Source organism: Crocuta crocuta, unplaced genomic scaffold, assembly GCF_008692635.1.
Source record: "Crocuta crocuta isolate KB4526 unplaced genomic scaffold, BGI_CrCroc_1.0 scaffold176, whole genome shotgun sequence".
Taxonomy (NCBI): Eukaryota; Metazoa; Chordata; class Mammalia; order Carnivora; family Hyaenidae; genus Crocuta; species Crocuta crocuta.
Genome location: NW_027531905.1, coordinates 3,435,205 through 3,452,677, shown reverse-complemented (window position 1 = coordinate 3,452,677; position 17,473 = coordinate 3,435,205). Strand labels below are relative to the sequence as shown.

The window sequence follows — 17,473 nt, the reverse complement described above, 5'->3', positions numbered from 1 at the left end:
GGGGGTTAAGAGGTGGGCAGATTGCTGTTCTCTCTGATTCTTTGTAGCCATTCATTAATGAGGTAACAAAGTGAGACATCCCTGAAACTGCATGCTTTGAAAAGGTGCTTGTTTTCTTCACTACCCTGTCCCTGCAATTCCTGTCATTCCCAGGGTGGGGAAGTATAGAGCTTGGTGGGGGGCGGAGGCCAGGCATAGATAAATCCCACAGAAAAGCTTCGTTAAATAGTTTAGGATTGCAAGAGGTACATGGGAATACTTTCCATAGAGGTGGTTTCTCACTTCTTAATGAGCTCACATGGTCACTAGAGAAAAGAAGTAGAGCATACCGTATGAAAGTGCAGAAGAAAGTTTCGGAGTCAGACCCACAGGGGTTCCGCAGCTTTATATCTGTGTGACAGCAGCTTTATATCTGTGATATATATAATATATATGTTTATATTTAAGTGAGTTCCTTGGCCTCTCTGAGCCCTAGTTCCTTCATTTGTGAAATGGGGCTAACAGTAAGTGCCCCTTTTGTAAAAGTGATGATAAATTGAGTCATGTAAATCAGTTGTGCTAGAGACTGTTTAATAGTTAATCAAAATGTTAATAAAGAAGAACTAATAGGTAAGCAGAAATCCTCCCAGATCTGGCAGAAATTGCCAGTCTCTTGGTCTATTAGGCCCAGATACACTTTGCTTATTGTCCTGTTGAGAAGGAAAAATAGCAGGCTGGCGTTTTTCTCTTCTCACCTGCCAACAGGAACCACTTCTTCTTGGGATGTGACCATCGTCTCAGAATAAGTACATTTTTGTTTTCTGTGTCTTCAGTCTTCTGTCCAATTTACCAAGTTTTCCTTGTTTAAAAAAAAAACTCTGCAAAAAAGTAATACGGCAGAGAAAATAAGACTATTTCACAGTGAAGTGTGTCAGATTTTAATTTCATATAAGACTGTATTTCTATTTAAGATATACTTTTTAAAATGAAGCTTAGCTAAATCAAGAGTTCATTCCCTTCAGGGCAAACATTTTTATCTCCGACACTCTGAGAATAGATATTTTTACCTGTCATTTTAAAATATCCGGGACAAAGAAGAATGAAAGTCATCTAAAGGACCCGGAGGTTACCTAAAGTCACTAACAAGCGATGATTTGCTCAACTGGTGCAAGGGAACCTTGCAATTTAGAGCATGTCAGGTTGGCTGGAAAAAGATGCTCTGACGCTCCGAGCGTTTTCAGACAGAATCGAATTGTTCGTCCGTTAGCTGCCCCCTTACAGTGCTGTCTCTTGGTAAATGCGGCACTGACGGATTTGCTGTGCCCAGGAGAGGGGCGCACCTGCTTAGATTCCAGACTCTACTGGCACATCCAGGCCCCTGACAGATCACAGCGCGATGCGAGGCAGGACGGAAAGTCTCGGAGAGTTTGCCGGAGAAAAGAGACAGGGAATGAGATTCAGCTCACCCGTAGTGAGGGGCCCCTCCAGACACACTCTCTAGCACCTCCTTCCTCCCAGGCTGTGTCCAAATACTCGATACCCCTCGATTTCAAACAAGAATAAACTCATCTCCCAGAAGAGTTGATTTATCTCTAGGTGTTCAGCACTTTCTGTCCTTCGCCACCATCTATCCCCCGGTAAAGGCAGGCAGTTGCTACCTGATTTATGACCAAACTGTAATTGACATTTGTACAAAATCTATGTCTCCCCGTCATGTACTGTTCTCCAAAGAGTATAATTATTTTTAAAAATAGACAGCCAAAGAGAACTAAAAATGAAATAAATTTTGTCTCCACGGAAGACATTTTGCATCCAGTTAAGGAAGCAAGGTTTTGATTAAAAAAAAAAAAAAAAGGGGAAAAGTCACAACAACCGCACTTGATTCACTCACAGTCTTACATCCGGGACCACCTTGCCAGCATCTCTCCTCCGGCCCGCGCTCCCTCACACATGTGCTGCAGCCACACTCAAGGAACCAGTCCTCTCCCTCACACCTCTCTGCCTTGGCTTATGATGGTTCTGTTTCTAGAAACTACTTCCATCTCTTCTTCCCTGGTTCCTTCCTACTCAGACAGGCATCAGAGCTGTCCCCAGGAGGCTGCTGCATCGAGGTGGCCTCCTCTGGGCTGCTATCATCCCCTGTGCCCATCGTTATTATTGCCCTGACACGGGTCATTCTAAATAGCTGGTTCTGTATCTACATCTCTCTTGCGCAGTAAGTTTCACAAAGGAAGAGAACGTCTCTCGTTTCTTCTCACTTTCGTTATGAGCTCTTGGTGGGGACTCACATATTTACGGAATGAATGAAATTTTGTTCACGGAACGAGACGACCGTTGTTCGCACTGTCCTGGCTGACGTGTGTTTGCTTGTTTGCTCATTTAGACAAACATGAGACTCGATGGCAGAATTCCATAGCAAGCTTATATCTGGGGACGTGAAGTCCTGTGTGTAAGATACCTATATGTCCATGTCTTATCCCTATTTCTGACAGCCCGCTTTTTCTTCTTTTTAAAAAATGTTTCTTTATTTTAAGAGAGAGAGAGAGACAGAGTGCAAGCACGTGCAGGCAGGGGAAGGGCAGAGGGAGAGGACAGAGAGAATCTTAAGCAGGCTCCATGCTCAGCACAAAGTGCAATGTGGGGCTGTGTCTCATGATCTTCAGACCATGACCTGAAGCTGAAACCAAGAGTTGGACACTTAACTGACTGAGCCACCCAGGTGCCCTGGCCACATTTCAATAATAAAGTAGGAGTTAATGCTTCTTCTTCTTTTTTTTTTTAAATGTATTTCTAGGAGAGAGAGAGCGTGAGCAGGGGAGGGTCAGAGAGAGAGGGAGACACAGACTGAAACAGGCTCCAGGCTCCGAGCTGGCAGTCAGCACAGAGCCCGACGCGGGGCTCGAACCCACGAACCGCGAGATCATGACCCAAGCGAAAGTCGGACGCTTAACCGACTAAGCCACCCAGGCGCCCCTAATGCTTCTTAATCAACATTAAACAATGAACTCTCCTCACTCTTCTACCTGCTGGTGTCCTCTTCCTTTGTCCCAACTACCACAGACATTTATTTGGTCTCGGAATTGTGTCACCATTAGTACCCATCTGTTTCCCTGCCTTGTGTATCTGTCTTCTAAAGTTAGTGATATTTACCTTAGAAGCCCCTGTGCACGATTAGATCAGGGATTGCCAATGAGATTCTAGTCTTCCAGAATAACAGCTTAAGTAGAATGTTTATTTATCTCTTCAAGTGTATTTATTTTGAGACAGACAGAGAGAGAGAGAGGGAGAAAGAGAGAGTGCAAGTGAGCACAAGCCCCAGGGAGGGGCAGAGAGAGAGATGCAGAGAAAAAGGGAGAGAGAGAATCCCAAGTAGGCTGTGCACTAATGCGGGGCTTGATCTTACCAACTACGAGATCATGACCTGAGCAGAAATCAAGAGTCAGATGCTTAACCAACTGAGCCCACCCAGGTGCCCCTAGAATGTCTATTATAAAAATGCACAAAACTGACCAGAAAAGATAGGGCTTGGGATTGGTGCTTTCCATATTTTTGGGGCCAAGTTACCATCTCATCGGGGAGACAGAAGAAAAGGATTTTTGCACCTGTATAAAAACTTGAAATAACTAGAGTCAGGAACTAGAAAAGTAGATCCATAAATATTTACTGCTTTATTTAGCATACTTAAATCAGTCTAGTAAATATGCATTAAGAAGGGAAGGACAGCTATGAATCATCACTGAGCAATTATTTTGAGTAAAGACACTTTCACAGACGTTCGGTTTCTTCCCACGGTATCATAGGCTTGATGTTATCATTACTGCTGTGCTAATAAAGGAACAAGAAGTTCAGAGAGGCTAAGTAACTCTTCAGAAGTCTCTCAGCTAATAAGTTACAGAGACACCATTTTTCTCCATGGCCACATGATTCTGGTCACATGGCCACAGTCTTTTCGGTACACCCACGTACTTGGCAGTGTGAGAGAGTAAAAGGTGCTTTCTTAAAATATAGACTGTGCTCTTATGGAGCTCATAATAAAACACAAGATAGAACAGGGTAGAATTATATATGGAGTGTGGTAGAGGAAGGGGGACATATTAAGTTTGATGGAGTTGGCGGAGGTAGACAGGCTCTATAAAGACAGGCAGGCATAGGGGGGTGATGGGCATGGAGGAGGGCACTTGTGGGGATGAGCACTGGGTGTTATATGGAAACCGACTTGACAATAAACTATTTGTAAAAAAAAAATTAAAAATAAAAATTAAAAAAAAAAGGCAGGCATAGGACACAGACTTGGACGAGGAGGCACAGTGTGGGCACGGCCGCTGGAGCAGGAACACGGGGGCACGTTTGGGTTCTGGCTGTCAGTCCACTCTGGCCGCACATGTGCGTTACATGCAGGGAAGCTGGGAGAGGTCAAGCCGGGAAGACGGCTCGGGCCACACGAAGATTTTGAGTACCATGTAGAGGAATGTATTTCATTCTGTAGGCGATGGGGATCCACTGACGGAGGATCATGTGTGTGTGTGTGCGTACACAGGGATGGCTTTGTTGTTTAATCCATTTTCTTTTTAATCAAAAAAAGACTTTGACGAAAGTGGGTTTTAGGAACACTAATATGATCGTGGGATGAGAGGGGAGAATGAACCATGAGGCAACAGACAGCTTCACCTGGCACACCGCTAGCCTTGCCCTACGTGTTACGTAAGAAACCTAGGAGGAGCGCTACGCCCTCCTCTTGCTATTTTACTTTGTACTCAATTATGAAATGACTGGCAGTAGGAGAATGATTCAGTCTCAAGCCCCCCCCCCCCACCAAAGATAGTAATATTTAGAGGAAATTGTATGTACGTTGCTTTCCGCAATCTAACTTTTTGCTTCTTTTGAAGCAACTTAAGTAGATGTATAACGGGGCACCTGGGTGGTTCATCAGTTAAGCATCTGACTTTGGCTTGGGTCATGATCTCATGGTTTGTGAGTTCAAGCCCCACGTCAGGCTCTGTGCTGACAGCTCACAGCCTGGAGCCTGCTTGTGATTCTGTGTCTCCCTCTCTCTCTGCCCCTCCCCCCCTCTCACTTCTCTCTCTCTCTCTCTCTCTGTCTCTCATTCTCTCTCTCTCAAAAGTAAACAAACATTAGAAAAAAATTAAGTAGAAGTTTATCTATTTTTTAAAGATTTTTTTTTAAGTTTATTTATTTTGAGAGAGAGAGACCCATGCAGGGTCTGCACTAGCAGCCTAGAGCCTGACAGGGCTTGAACTCATGAACTGTGAGATTGTGACCTGAGCTGAAATCAAGAGTCAGATGCTCAACCTACTGAGCCACCCAAGGGCCCCAGCAGTTTACGTAGAAGTTTAGAATCTAGGATCCATGGGTTCAAAACATCTTAGATACACTGAAGAGCATTTGGTTAATTTTAGAAATGTACTTTTATTTATAGAGTGTCTTTTTTCTGTGCCATCTTATTTACTGTTTTAAAAACAAATTGAGAACACCAGCAGCGAAGCAGACCTTGGTAAAGAAGAGCATGGGCTGATTCTAGGTCCCCAAAAGGGTATCACTTAACCAATGCATGTGTGTGCTTGTTACACCAGTGTCGCTTTGAACCCAGGAAGTGCTTGGATGAGATAGGCGAGGGGTTGTTTGTCTGTATTAGAAAAGGTATTTCGGGGCACTTGGGTGGCTCAGTCATTTAAGCGTCTGACTTCAGCTCTGGTCATAATCTCAGGGTTCATGAGTTCAAGCCCCACATCAGGCTCTCTGCTGTCTGGCAGCTCAGAACCTGCTTCCGATCCTGTGTGCCCCTCTCTCGCGGCTGCTCCCCCACTTATGCACTCACTCTCTCTTAAAAAATAAATATTTTTAAAAAATACTTTAAAATTAAAAAACAGAAAAGTTATTTTATTATTTTTTTACGTTTATTTATTTTGAGAGAGAGAGGGAAAGAGAGCGCTAGCAGGGGAGGGGCAGAGAGAAGGAAGGGGGGGATCCGAAGCAGGCTCTGTACCATCAGCGTCCATGGGGCTCCATCTCACGAACCGTGAGTGAGATCATGACCTGAGCCGGAATCAAGAGTCAGATGCTTAAGCGACTGAGGCACCCAGGCACCCAAGAAAAGGTATTTTCAAACCAACTATTAACTTTGTAGATACATGCTCCTTGGTTGTTTTACCAAAAATAAAAATGCCTTCGGTTTATTGGCTCATTTTGTTTTATCAAATAGCTTTAAGAGCCGTTGTGAATATTCCTGTTTGTTCTCATGATAACCTGAAAATGTAGAAGAGATGCAACAGTTGCCATTTTTCACAAGTGAAAAGACGGATGCTACAGAATAGAAAGACAATGCTCTAGAACACGGGTAGCACTATGACCAGTAGAGGGGGGCCATTTACTGAGCACTGCCGCTTCTTTGGCACTTGTGTTCTTAGAATCCTATAGAACCAACCTTTTCTCGGATAAGCGAACTCACCACACTTGGTAAAGCTGCCAAGCATTACCCTTTCTTTCCAGGCACACTAGCCTTAATGACCACAGCGGGCGCCAGCCATGTGACGTATGACCCTAGTGCATGGCGAGGTGCTGATTTTTTCGTTTCCCTTACAACCTTCTTGGAATCAGGCTTTATTTCCTCTGACCCAGTTTATGTCATCTGTGTATGTCCGCAGGTGAAAGAAAATGGTCTTAGGTCAGTTAATCCCCTGTTGACCATCAAACAAGATGAGGTAAAGGTAACCATATAAAATGGAGAGGTGCCCGGATCATCCCACATGCTTTGTCCCAACCCTCAGGCGGCTGTCTAATCGGAACATCTTCAATTTGTCTATGTATTTGGAGTTGTTTTTATTCTGGGAACTTCCCGACCTCTCCCTATTCAATTTAAATCAAAAGGCATTTGAGTATCTAGCGAACATGCAGCACTACTAGCAGCAAAGCAAGGAAAAGCAGGACATTATAGACACTCCAATACCCAATGGGAGGTATTAAAATTGAGAGTTGTGTGCCTGCACTCTTGGCTTAAGCACATCTTAACTGCTCAAAAAGTTGTCATAGGAGCAAAGCAGTAACAGCTAAGGGTTTCCTACAATCAAAATAGTATGACTGAGCTCGGTCCTTTAAGATAGGAATAAATGCACCAAACACATTGATTATAAAAATCACACTGCCATATTTAGGTAATTTTTTTAAGTGTATTTATTTTGAGAGAGAGCGACAGCGGGAGGGGCAGAGAGAGAGAGAGGGAAAGGGTCCCAAGCAGGCTCCGCACTGTCAGCGAAAGCTGATCCGAGGCTCCATCTCACCAACCAGGAGATCGTGACCTGAGCTGAAACCAAGACTTGGATGTTTAAACCGGCTGAGCCACCCCGACGCCCTTCAGGCAGCCTAATTTTTAAAAACTCTATGAGATCAAATGTTTAACCAAATAGACCTGCCAGTTAAGAGAAACGTTAAATGTTTAATTGATGATGATTTTACTGGTTTCTTTGAGAAGTGCAGATAGACTTTGGGATTATCAAAATGGTTCTGACATCTTTAAAAAAGAGATTAAGTTGATGTCATGGTAACTCAGTTATTCATGATACATGCCTTTCTGTAAGTACAGGTATTCAATAATCACTCTATTAAAGCGGCTTCAGCGTACTAGAATCACTCCACTTGACAGGCTATTCATAGTTACTAGAGCACTTCAGAATTCATGGGAAATCTCTGGAAATAATTACCAAGTTATTACCATAGACTGCAAATAGAGCCTCAAAATGCATTTCATAGATTTGCTAAAACAGATTGTAAGCCTGCCAAATGTAGTTGCTTTTATTTGTTGAGGCATTGAAAGGAATTTTAAAAGCGGAAAGCCGAAGGTTGCAAGATTGGTGCACTAGGTGTTAATTGGACAGCACCGAATGAGTGGGGCCGCCCCTGAAGTAGCCCAGATGTGAGCCTCTCAGCTCTGTGAATCGTGCACGTGCTGCGCTGCTGGGCGTGACTGGGGCTCACAGATGTGCTCCTGAGCCGGTTGGAGAGGAAATAATTGGTGATAATTAGAGATCGAGTGTAATAAAGTAGTAGATTGCATCGCTGTTGAATTTATTGATCTAAGGGGGAGGAAACAGGGTTCAACTGGTAGGATTGGGCTTAGCAGTACAGAACAAAGAGCTCATTCAGCACACAGGATTTGGACAGATGCACACTCAACCTTGGTATCCTGTGACTGTTCTGAATTCCAAACTCAAGCGAGAAATGAAAAGTGTTGTTTGTGTCTCACAGGGTCTTATTTGGGGGATTTCTTTTGTTTTCTCTTCAATTTTTCTTTTCTTCTTTTTTCTATTTTCTTTCTTTCTTTCCTTTTTTTTTTTTTGGTCTATTGTCTAACACATGTTGCTAGAATTCTTTGTACTCTTGACTACCCTTAGGTGGTTAGATGATGCTATTATTGACGAGATCACACCCAAGCTGATCGGGGATCGGCCCAATACTTACACGTACACCAAGGCCTTGGGAGAAATGGTGGTGCATCAGGAGAGTGGGAACCTAAACATTGCCATCATAAGGCCCTCCATTGTGGGAGCAACCTGGCAGGAGCCTTTCCCGGTAAGGCCGTTCACCTGGATTCCAGATTCCTTGCTTTGCTTCCAAGCCAGCATCCTTCTCACCCAATTATTTTCTGATGTCCTGTCCCTCTCTCTCTCTGCCTTTCTCTGTTCAGAATGTACAGCTGAGTGCAGCAAATCGAACATGAACCCATTGTATTAGGACAAAATTGCATGTTTGGTTCAGCATCTGTCCAGCATGATGCTCCTCTGGGAGCCTAGAGTTGGCTGGAGAACTTAAATTTGCTTCTCATTAACCCTAGTCTGAAAATACCATAGGAGATAGTTTTAGTTCTTGGCTTCCCCTCTATAGTTTAAATGTACCCGAATGTTCTTGATGGCCAAATCGGTAGTATTACAACTGCCAGGGTAAGTAAGAATCACAAAGTTCACAGAACATTCTCAGTGTAGGAATAATAATTTTTGTGTCTGTATATTGCAATATGCTTTTGAAAGTACACTAAATTATGCCATCTTTTTTGAAGCAATTTTGTGAAGCTTTAGGGCCCCCAAAATTTGAGCTGTACTGCTTACTGACTAATGGAGTCTTTTGAGCAGTCTCAATTATAAAACTGGGCTAATACTGTTTTAGCCCAATACTGGGCCCACTTTGGAGAGTCAGTCAGATGAGACAAGGTATGAGGAGTATTTAGTGTAGTGCCTGGTCCTTAGTAGAAGACTCAACAATCCCTTCAACTTCTCCTCTCTCTCCTCCCCTATTTTACACACACACTTTGACTTTTACAGATAAAGAAACAGACATAATAAGGTCAACTGACTTGCTTTGGGCTTAGGAGATAAACTCAAAAAGACATTTTCCTCTAACTCCTCCTGAACGTATTCTTATCGTTAACATCTCTAAGCAAGCTAATGCAAGTAGAGTATGGACACTATGACTTTTCAAATTTTCAAGAACTGGATAATTCCTATAAATCATGTTTAATTTGTAGTGTTCCCCTGGAGAATTAAAATTAAGCCTGAGGTGGAGAAAAACAATGGTCAGTGAATGGGTTGGCAGGTTATGATATTAAGACAAGGTGCAATTTAGCCTGTCAGGTGTCATAAAACAACTTGCTACTCTCCATGACTCTTCCAGAACGCTGGCAGAATCTTCATTCTTGCACAAGTGAAGCAATATCCACTGCTTTGCCACTTATCTTTGTTTCTGGTCTTCGAAAAACTAGATTAGACTGTTCTATTGGCTGCAGTCTCAGTGCGCTTTTTTTTTGAAATTTATTAAGATCTGACTGCAGATGTTACCAGTATATTATGATTTTCTGACATGTGTGACTAATAGAGAGCTTTTTACTTTTAGGGTTGGGTTGATAACATAAATGGACCTAGTGGACTCATTATTGCGGTATGTATAATACTGTAGAAACAACTACCTGAAATGTAGTGGAGGAATGGTAAGGAAACGCTTAGTGTTGCTTTAGCTTCATTGATCCAAAACCATAAATGTTTCTTTATTATTATTACTGAAGCAACTTAATCTCAGTTTTGCTGATTGGAAAATAAAGGCAGGATAAAAATTATTTCTATTATTTGTAGATTTTGTTATCAGGAAAACAGAGGTACTGTGATGTCAGTTACAATTTAAGAGTTTTATTTTTGGAAAAATCGGAGCATGATGGACCATGTCTGTATTTTCCTTTGATTACCACAAGATGGGGGTGTTTCCCCCTTTTTGCTATTAATAGCTTGAATCAGTACAGCAAATTGGGGATGCTTAAATAAAAGTCACATTCTCAAAGATTATTAAATTTTTTATTATAATACACATGAGAGTTTGTGTGGATAGAAATTTTACACACACACACACACACACACACAAACACCAATAACCGGTTCTCAACTGATACAAGAAAGAGAACCACCCATTGGAGCAAATTTTTCACATATAAAAGTTGACGAATATAGGAAATACCTTTCACCAACAATCCTCCCACAAACAAGGAGAAATGTCAGTGGTGCCTGTAGGCCAGCATCAGCGGGTTTCTCCCCGCACTGAAGGCTGACGTAGTTGACACGAGGTGTGACCTAGTTCACAGCTCCCACTGCAACATTGTAAAGACCAGAACCGTAACTCTACTCTTTCGGACAATGAATAGGGACTCCATTCTCCCCCTGAATTTAAATCTTATTAGAAATCTCATGCTTCAGACTGCCTCTGTTCTCAAAGCTAGGTCCAATGTGAACTACCTCACAAATGTAAGATAGTGAGTTATGACTACTTGTCAAAGACGGTAACAGTGAGCTTCCTTCTGATGGTTTTTTCTAGCAGCCCCTCACTTTTTGTTCTCTACTTGCCTTCAATTCTTTCTTCTTTAAACTTAGTTATGGTGAATATTTGGTAACTTAGAACATAATTATTTTAACATGATCCTAGAATGAGTTTCATTATTTATAAAGCTGCACGTTTATTCAGATTTTCTAAAATTTTTCAAACTGATTTCTTATGTCCAAAGGAAGGGGAATCGGTTACAAGAAAATAGAAATTAGGAACATAAGAAAGTACTAACCACTGCAAATCGATGCTGGGACTGTGCAGGGCATCAATAACTTCATAAAGTCAATAAACATGACTATTTATTAAATGACTTATTAATGTCAATAATTCCCATTTCTTACGTCTATATACCATCGGTGATTGGTGAACTAAGATACTTAACAAAAAGCAGTAGCCTTTTCCTAAGTAATAAAAAAATTTTATGGAATGGTAGAATTTTATTAATTTTTTTGAAGTTTATTTGAGGAGGGAGAAGGGTCCCCAGAGAAAATGCCAAGCACGCTTCACAGTGTCAGCACAGAGCCCGATGTAGGGCTCAAACTCCCAAACCATGAGAAATCAAGAGTTCGGACACTTTACCAACTGAGCCACCCAGGTGCCCCTAATTTTTAAAAGTGTTTCTTGAACTTTCAGTGTCTACTATTGTTTGTAAGCTAGTAGGCACTAGCAGCAAATGACATCACTTAAGAAATGGTAAACTAATATTAGTGGGAAATTTGGGAAACCTTAATTCTTAAAATCTCTTACGGATTATTAAATGTGAGAAAAACTACCTTTGGTGTTTATTAATTAAATAGATTAACCTCTCACAAACATGAGGAACTCTGCTCCCTAAAGGAACCTGAGGACCACTATGGAAATGTTGGCATTTGGGATGAACTCAGCAAGGGGGTTGGATAGGCTGAGAGAAGTCAGCTTCAGCACAATAACCTAGTCAGCACCGGGTCGGTGTTAACTGTGATTACTAGCAGCATTAGTATTAGCCCCAATTATTACTTAAAACCCATTTTATGTTCTTTTTCCCTGTGCAGGCTGGGAAGGGGTTTCTTCGGTCCATAAGAGCTACTCCAATGGCGGTGGCAGATTTAATTCCAGTTGACACAGTTGTCAATCTCACGCTGGCTGTCGGATGGTACACAGCAGTCCACAGGTGTGCAAACGCAAGCCAGCTTGCCAAGATTCGATGAGGAGGGGGGTGAACATGTCAGGCTTATTATATGCATTTGATTGTAGAAGACCCCAGATGTGAAAGAGGATTTAATATTTTACAGTTTCAAATATGCCATCATGTATGCATGGAGGTGTTTTATAAATACTGATGTGTGTTTTGATCATAACGTACAAACTCATTAAATCGTTTAACCATAAAATTGATAAGAAAAGCTTTTCTATTCAGTAAAGTACAGCTTCCTTTTTTAAGGGAAAGGAGATAAGAGTGGGTGAAATGAGGGCATCTTTTATATTTTATAGAACTGCTCATTTCCTGATAAATGCCCAAAGCTCAGATCACCATATGAGGGGCTGCTTCCTAGCACGCGCGCTCACACACACACACACACACACACACAGGTTGTTTATATATTTGCCTTTGATAGTAAATGACAAACAGAATTAAAATTTTCTTATTTGAAGTTAGCCATTTAGATGTTTTCCAATCCAGTAGGGCTTAACTGGATTTAGGAGAGAACGTAGCCTACATTTTACCCCAGAACCATGTAAGGAATGTGACCCGCTTTCTCATTGTTATGGTACCTCCATCTGCTGCTTAAATACATCCACCTATGTGAGATCTGGGTGCACACGCACAAACACCCATAATTCCCTAGTCGTCTTCCATTTTGCTTTTTTACTCAAAAGGAGGAGCAAATTATGGACATGTTGCCTTCATTATGGAAATTACTGAAACAACCTTGTTTAAATGTTACTCTTCCTTATATTCCTTTCATTAGTCTTTCATTTGGTTGTATTTATATTTTATTTCATTTTTCAGACCTAAATCAACATTAATCTACCACTGCACGTCTGGTAGCCTCAATCCTTGTAACTGGGGCAAAATGGGTAAGTGTCCATAGAGATGTAAGTGCATAACTACCCGCGCGTGCCCCCACACCAGGAGTGTCTGCCCTGGGGCGGGGCGGGATTGACAAAATGTGTTCTGGAGCTTGGAGTCTAATGGGAGAAAAAAACAAAAAATAAGTAAGAAAGATAAAATAATTAGAAATTATAAATGTCTAAGAGTTAACTCAAATGTACTGTGGTATATCAAAGAAGGGGGTCTCAGTGGAATATCTACATGATTGTAAGCAATAAGAGGCCCACTGACTATAAAGATTTTAAAAATCAAGACAACGAGCAAAAATCAGCAATTCTAGGTAACGTCCGTCATGAAACAGTCCTGCTGGGCCAGCCGCCCCCACGTGTGTCTCCCGCGCCCCTTGCTCCATCACGGAGACTGTGAAATGATCAGTGATCAAGTAGATTTAGAAAAGTTCAAAAATACCAACTTGTGTTACTGAGTCGGCAATACTCTTCATTGATTTATACAGTGAGCCTTACATGTGACCTTGAAAGTATCTTGCTGAACTGAAGTAATTAATCCTGCGTGTCATAGAAAATTAGCTAACCAGTCTTGTACTACGTTGTCAATTTAGGAGTCGACTGTCTTGCAAATATCTGAAACTTTTGGAACATCTAGTTTTGTTTATATACTAGTTATGGAAAAAATCAAATGTACTTCATTTGTTAGAATCTGATTTCCAATTCAGAACACTCAGCTATACTATTCTGTTTGAAAAGTTGTCAGTAAAAATGAAATTATTTACTACCATCAAAGTTCTTCAGATCATATATCCAGCTCTTTAGATCATATAAATAATTCTGAAAATAGTTGGAAATAAATCTCCTTTACATCAGTAACGGAGCTTTGATATCCTCATAAAAAAGAGGCATTCATAGATGCAAACAAGATACCTTACGCTCTTAAATAAAACACATAAATCACATTTCTGAAATTCAAAATTCTTCCTCCATGCTGGAACTTATCTGTTTTATCAAATTATACAATGTCACAGTTGAACGTAATCTTAAAAATAATCTAGTGGCCTTGCTTTATTTTACATAGGAGGCCCCAGGAGAATAAAAGATCTATTCAAATTCCTATGGAGGCTGGGACCTAAAATAGAAGTAGAAGATGGGTCTCTTGCCTCTCCCGGATGGTCAGTAATCACTGCACTAATGATTCTTAAAGATGATTATGAATCACTCTGGGAGGAAAAGTGTCCAGATTCCTGGGCCAGATGTTTCTTGAGAATCTTTTCTGTGTAAGGTGTATATTTTTTATATAGATTTCCAGGTAATCTTGTTTAAAGAGGACAATAATCATATCACCATAAGAACTGATATCTTCACTATAATTGAAGAATGAACAGGCACAGTCTTTGAAAATTTTACAGTTACAGAATTTGAATTAGGTTCTTTTGAAAATATTTATTTTACAAATATACATTAAGTTTTTTAAGTAGGTTTTATCTAAATAACAATATAAAAAATTATTGCGAAAAAAAAGTCTGGAGACAAGAGTGGACAATTGAGTCTGGGATATTCCCAGAGAAGCAGAAATACCCAAGAAGTAAAAGACTGGCATTTAAAGTGAACCAACATAGGGAATCATGCCTTGATACTCTCTCTTTTACTTAAACTTTATGAAGTTTTAACTCTTAATAGCGACGCCTGGGTGTCTCAGTTGGTTAAGTGTCCGACTTCAGCTGAAGTCATGATCTCACAGTTCATGGGTTCAAGCCCCACGTCAAGCTCTGTGCTGACAGCTCAGAGCCTGGAGCCTGCTTCAGATTCTGTGTCTCCCTCTCTCTCTGTCCCTCCCCAACTCACACTTTGTCTCTCTCTCTCTCAAAAATAAACATTAAAAAAATTTTTTAAAGTAACTCTTTGTAAAGGTTTAAGTAAAATGTGAAGAAGCTTTCTGGATGGTTCTCTAAGTAATGATCCAACCTAGGAAATAAGGCCCTCAGGTTCTGTCCTGGGGCCTTCAGAATAGACTAGATAATCCTGGGAACTGAATGATGGATTTAAGTTTTTCTGAACAATACTTCATTGTATTGACTAGAACTATTTCCCCAAGAAGTTGCTTTAAAGTAAGATTTCAAGAAAAGGACCCACTGTGTAACTATTCTCATTGATTTTTGCAGGTGACCTCTTGCATGGCATAAATACCTTAAACATTGTTCTTAGAGATTGATTCTTGACTCTACACAGCAAATCATTAGTCTTTATCATTTTTACCCATTGCAACCTCGACCACAATGGGCTTATATGTGCCTGGACTTAATACTGTATTTTTTCTGCAGGATTCCAAGTCTTGGCAACCTTTGAAAAAATTCCATTTGAGAGAGCTTTTAGGAGGCCGAATGCTGACTTCACAACCAATATCATCATAAGCCAGTACTGGAATGCAGTCAGCCACCGAGCCCCTGCCATCATCTACGACTTCTATCTGCGGCTCACAGGAAGGAAGCCCAGGTGAGAAGCTCGGTCAATTGTTTTTAAGAGTGTTGCCACATGGAAGATTAGGATCCCAAAATCCTTAGCCCTCCTTTCATCTGGGGATCAAAGGTGACAAACTAAATCATATAAATATATATATAAGTATATAAATATATATACACACGCATATGTGTATATATGTGTATACACACACACACACACACACACACACACACACACATTTGGGGCCAACCAAAGCAGGAGTGAGAAGCCCCAAAGGGATGCCTACCTTAAAAATCCTCCATCATAATAAAGGAAGCTCAATATTGAAGATCTTGCTTGGTAAATTCAGCAAGTAATCATTCACCGAAAGGAAAGCAACTGAGACTCTAAGTCTGGGGTTTTCTAAATTGTTAGGTAATCTTAAAATAACGTTAACAGCCACACACACACACACACAGAATGATGTGGGATGATCTCGTTTTCATTCTCACAACAACGCAGAGAGGATCTTCTCAGCATGCCAATTTTACAAGTAGGATGTAGAAGCGATGGGGAAGAAGTTAAAGTAGGCTCCAGGAGACAGAGGAAAGACCTGGAGAAACCTGAACCAGATTTACTGCCACCTAGAGGTGAGCAAAGAAGTAAAGGGAACAAGGGAGAGTGAAATGTGTGGATGCTGAGGCAGTTGTGTCACCATCTGGCTGTGTCCTCACATGCTGTCAAGTCCAAGAGGGCACTGATCACCTCCCCCAGTCTTCTCCTCCAAATACTATCACACTGGTGGGAATAGGTTTAAGTATATGAATTTGGGGAGGAGGGGCATACAAATAGTCTATAGCAAAAATGTTAGATAATAATAGGTAAATGGAACCCTATTATAATGCTTGTAGCAGGGAATGAGTCCACCCTAAGAACTTCCCATGATACAATGAGAGAAGTCCCTGATAAGTCATTAGGTATATGAGCATTAGGATTTGACCAGAAATAAAACCAAACTCCCCAAATAGCGTGAGTCATTACTGGGTCAACTATAGTAATCACTATTGGCAAAACTGGCCTAAGAGAAATGCTCTATAGGCCAAAGTCATCTGTAGCCAGATCACTAGGCTTGTGTGACCTTGAAGCTGTTAACCCTTCTGTAAGATGAAGGAAGATGACTAATACAGATCTTTACTACCTCACAGACTGATACTGTGAGGATCAAATAAGAGCACATGTGAAAGCTTTCTATAAATTGTTGTAAAGTTGAGAAGTTCATACAGCAGAGCTGGTCCAAGTCCTGACCACAGGACTGGAAGATGTGGGCCATCTGAAGTCATGGGACACAGAGTGGTGAGATCATAAAAGCAGAGGCTTTTTGAGAGTGGTCAAAACTGAGTTAGAATTTTGCCTTTGACGCTTCTGTTATCATGGCCACTTCATCTCTATTAAGCTCATTCTACTCACTCATAAAATGTAGATAAATACATACCTGACAGAGATATTATAAGAATTAGCTGAAATATTTTTTTCAAAGTATCAGCACTCTGCCACACAGTAAGTGATCACCTAGTAAGTTCTTTTCCAGTATCTGGCTCAGTTTTTTAAATGTTTGCTACTCTTGAGAAGGACAAGGCAGTGAAGAGGAAGAGGAGGAGGTTGTTGGTGTTAAAATATCTAATAGAACGGACTCCTTTAGTTTCATCCCCTTCCTTCATTCAACAGAGATAATGTGGAAAGAGAAAAACAAATCCATGTATTAATGAAGAAATGGGGGAAGAGGGAAATTTTTTCTATCTTCTCAAAAAATAATTTGTCCTCCATCCTACACAGTAGCAGGGAAGCAGCCACCTGCGGTGTGCTGACATTTGCTCCTATCTGATCTTTACCTCAGGATGACAAAGCTCATGAATCGGCTGTTAAGAACAGTTTCCATGCTGGAGTATTTTATCAACCGGAGTTGGGAATGGAGCACATACAATACGGAAATGCTGATGTCTGAGCTGAGTCCTGAAGACCAGAGAGTGAGTAGAGTGCTGACAACCAACAAGAAAACAGGAAAATCTTTAGAATTTAGAATTATTAGACCTGGAAAGCTGATGGCTGAAGGAAGTTTTAGTTACATACACAGAATTCTTCT

The 17,473-nt window shown here is 41.0% G+C and overlaps 1 protein-coding gene across 2 annotated transcripts in view; it reads left to right on the top strand.

The window, feature by feature from the left end:
• FAR2 (fatty acyl-CoA reductase 2) overlaps window positions 1–17,473 on the top strand; it is an 80,848-nt gene that overhangs the window by 56,752 nt on the left and 6,623 nt on the right. For both annotated transcript variants that reach the window (XM_077774589.1, XM_077774588.1), the window contains exons 5-10: window positions 8,385–8,562; window positions 9,877–9,921; window positions 11,883–12,001; window positions 12,842–12,909; window positions 15,216–15,387; window positions 17,228–17,357. In XM_077774589.1, coding sequence (XP_077630715.1) covers window positions 8,385–8,562; window positions 9,877–9,921; window positions 11,883–12,001; window positions 12,842–12,909; window positions 15,216–15,387; window positions 17,228–17,357 — 712 coding nt within the window. The remainder of the gene's footprint in view (window positions 1–8,384; window positions 8,563–9,876; window positions 9,922–11,882; window positions 12,002–12,841; window positions 12,910–15,215; window positions 15,388–17,227; window positions 17,358–17,473) is intronic.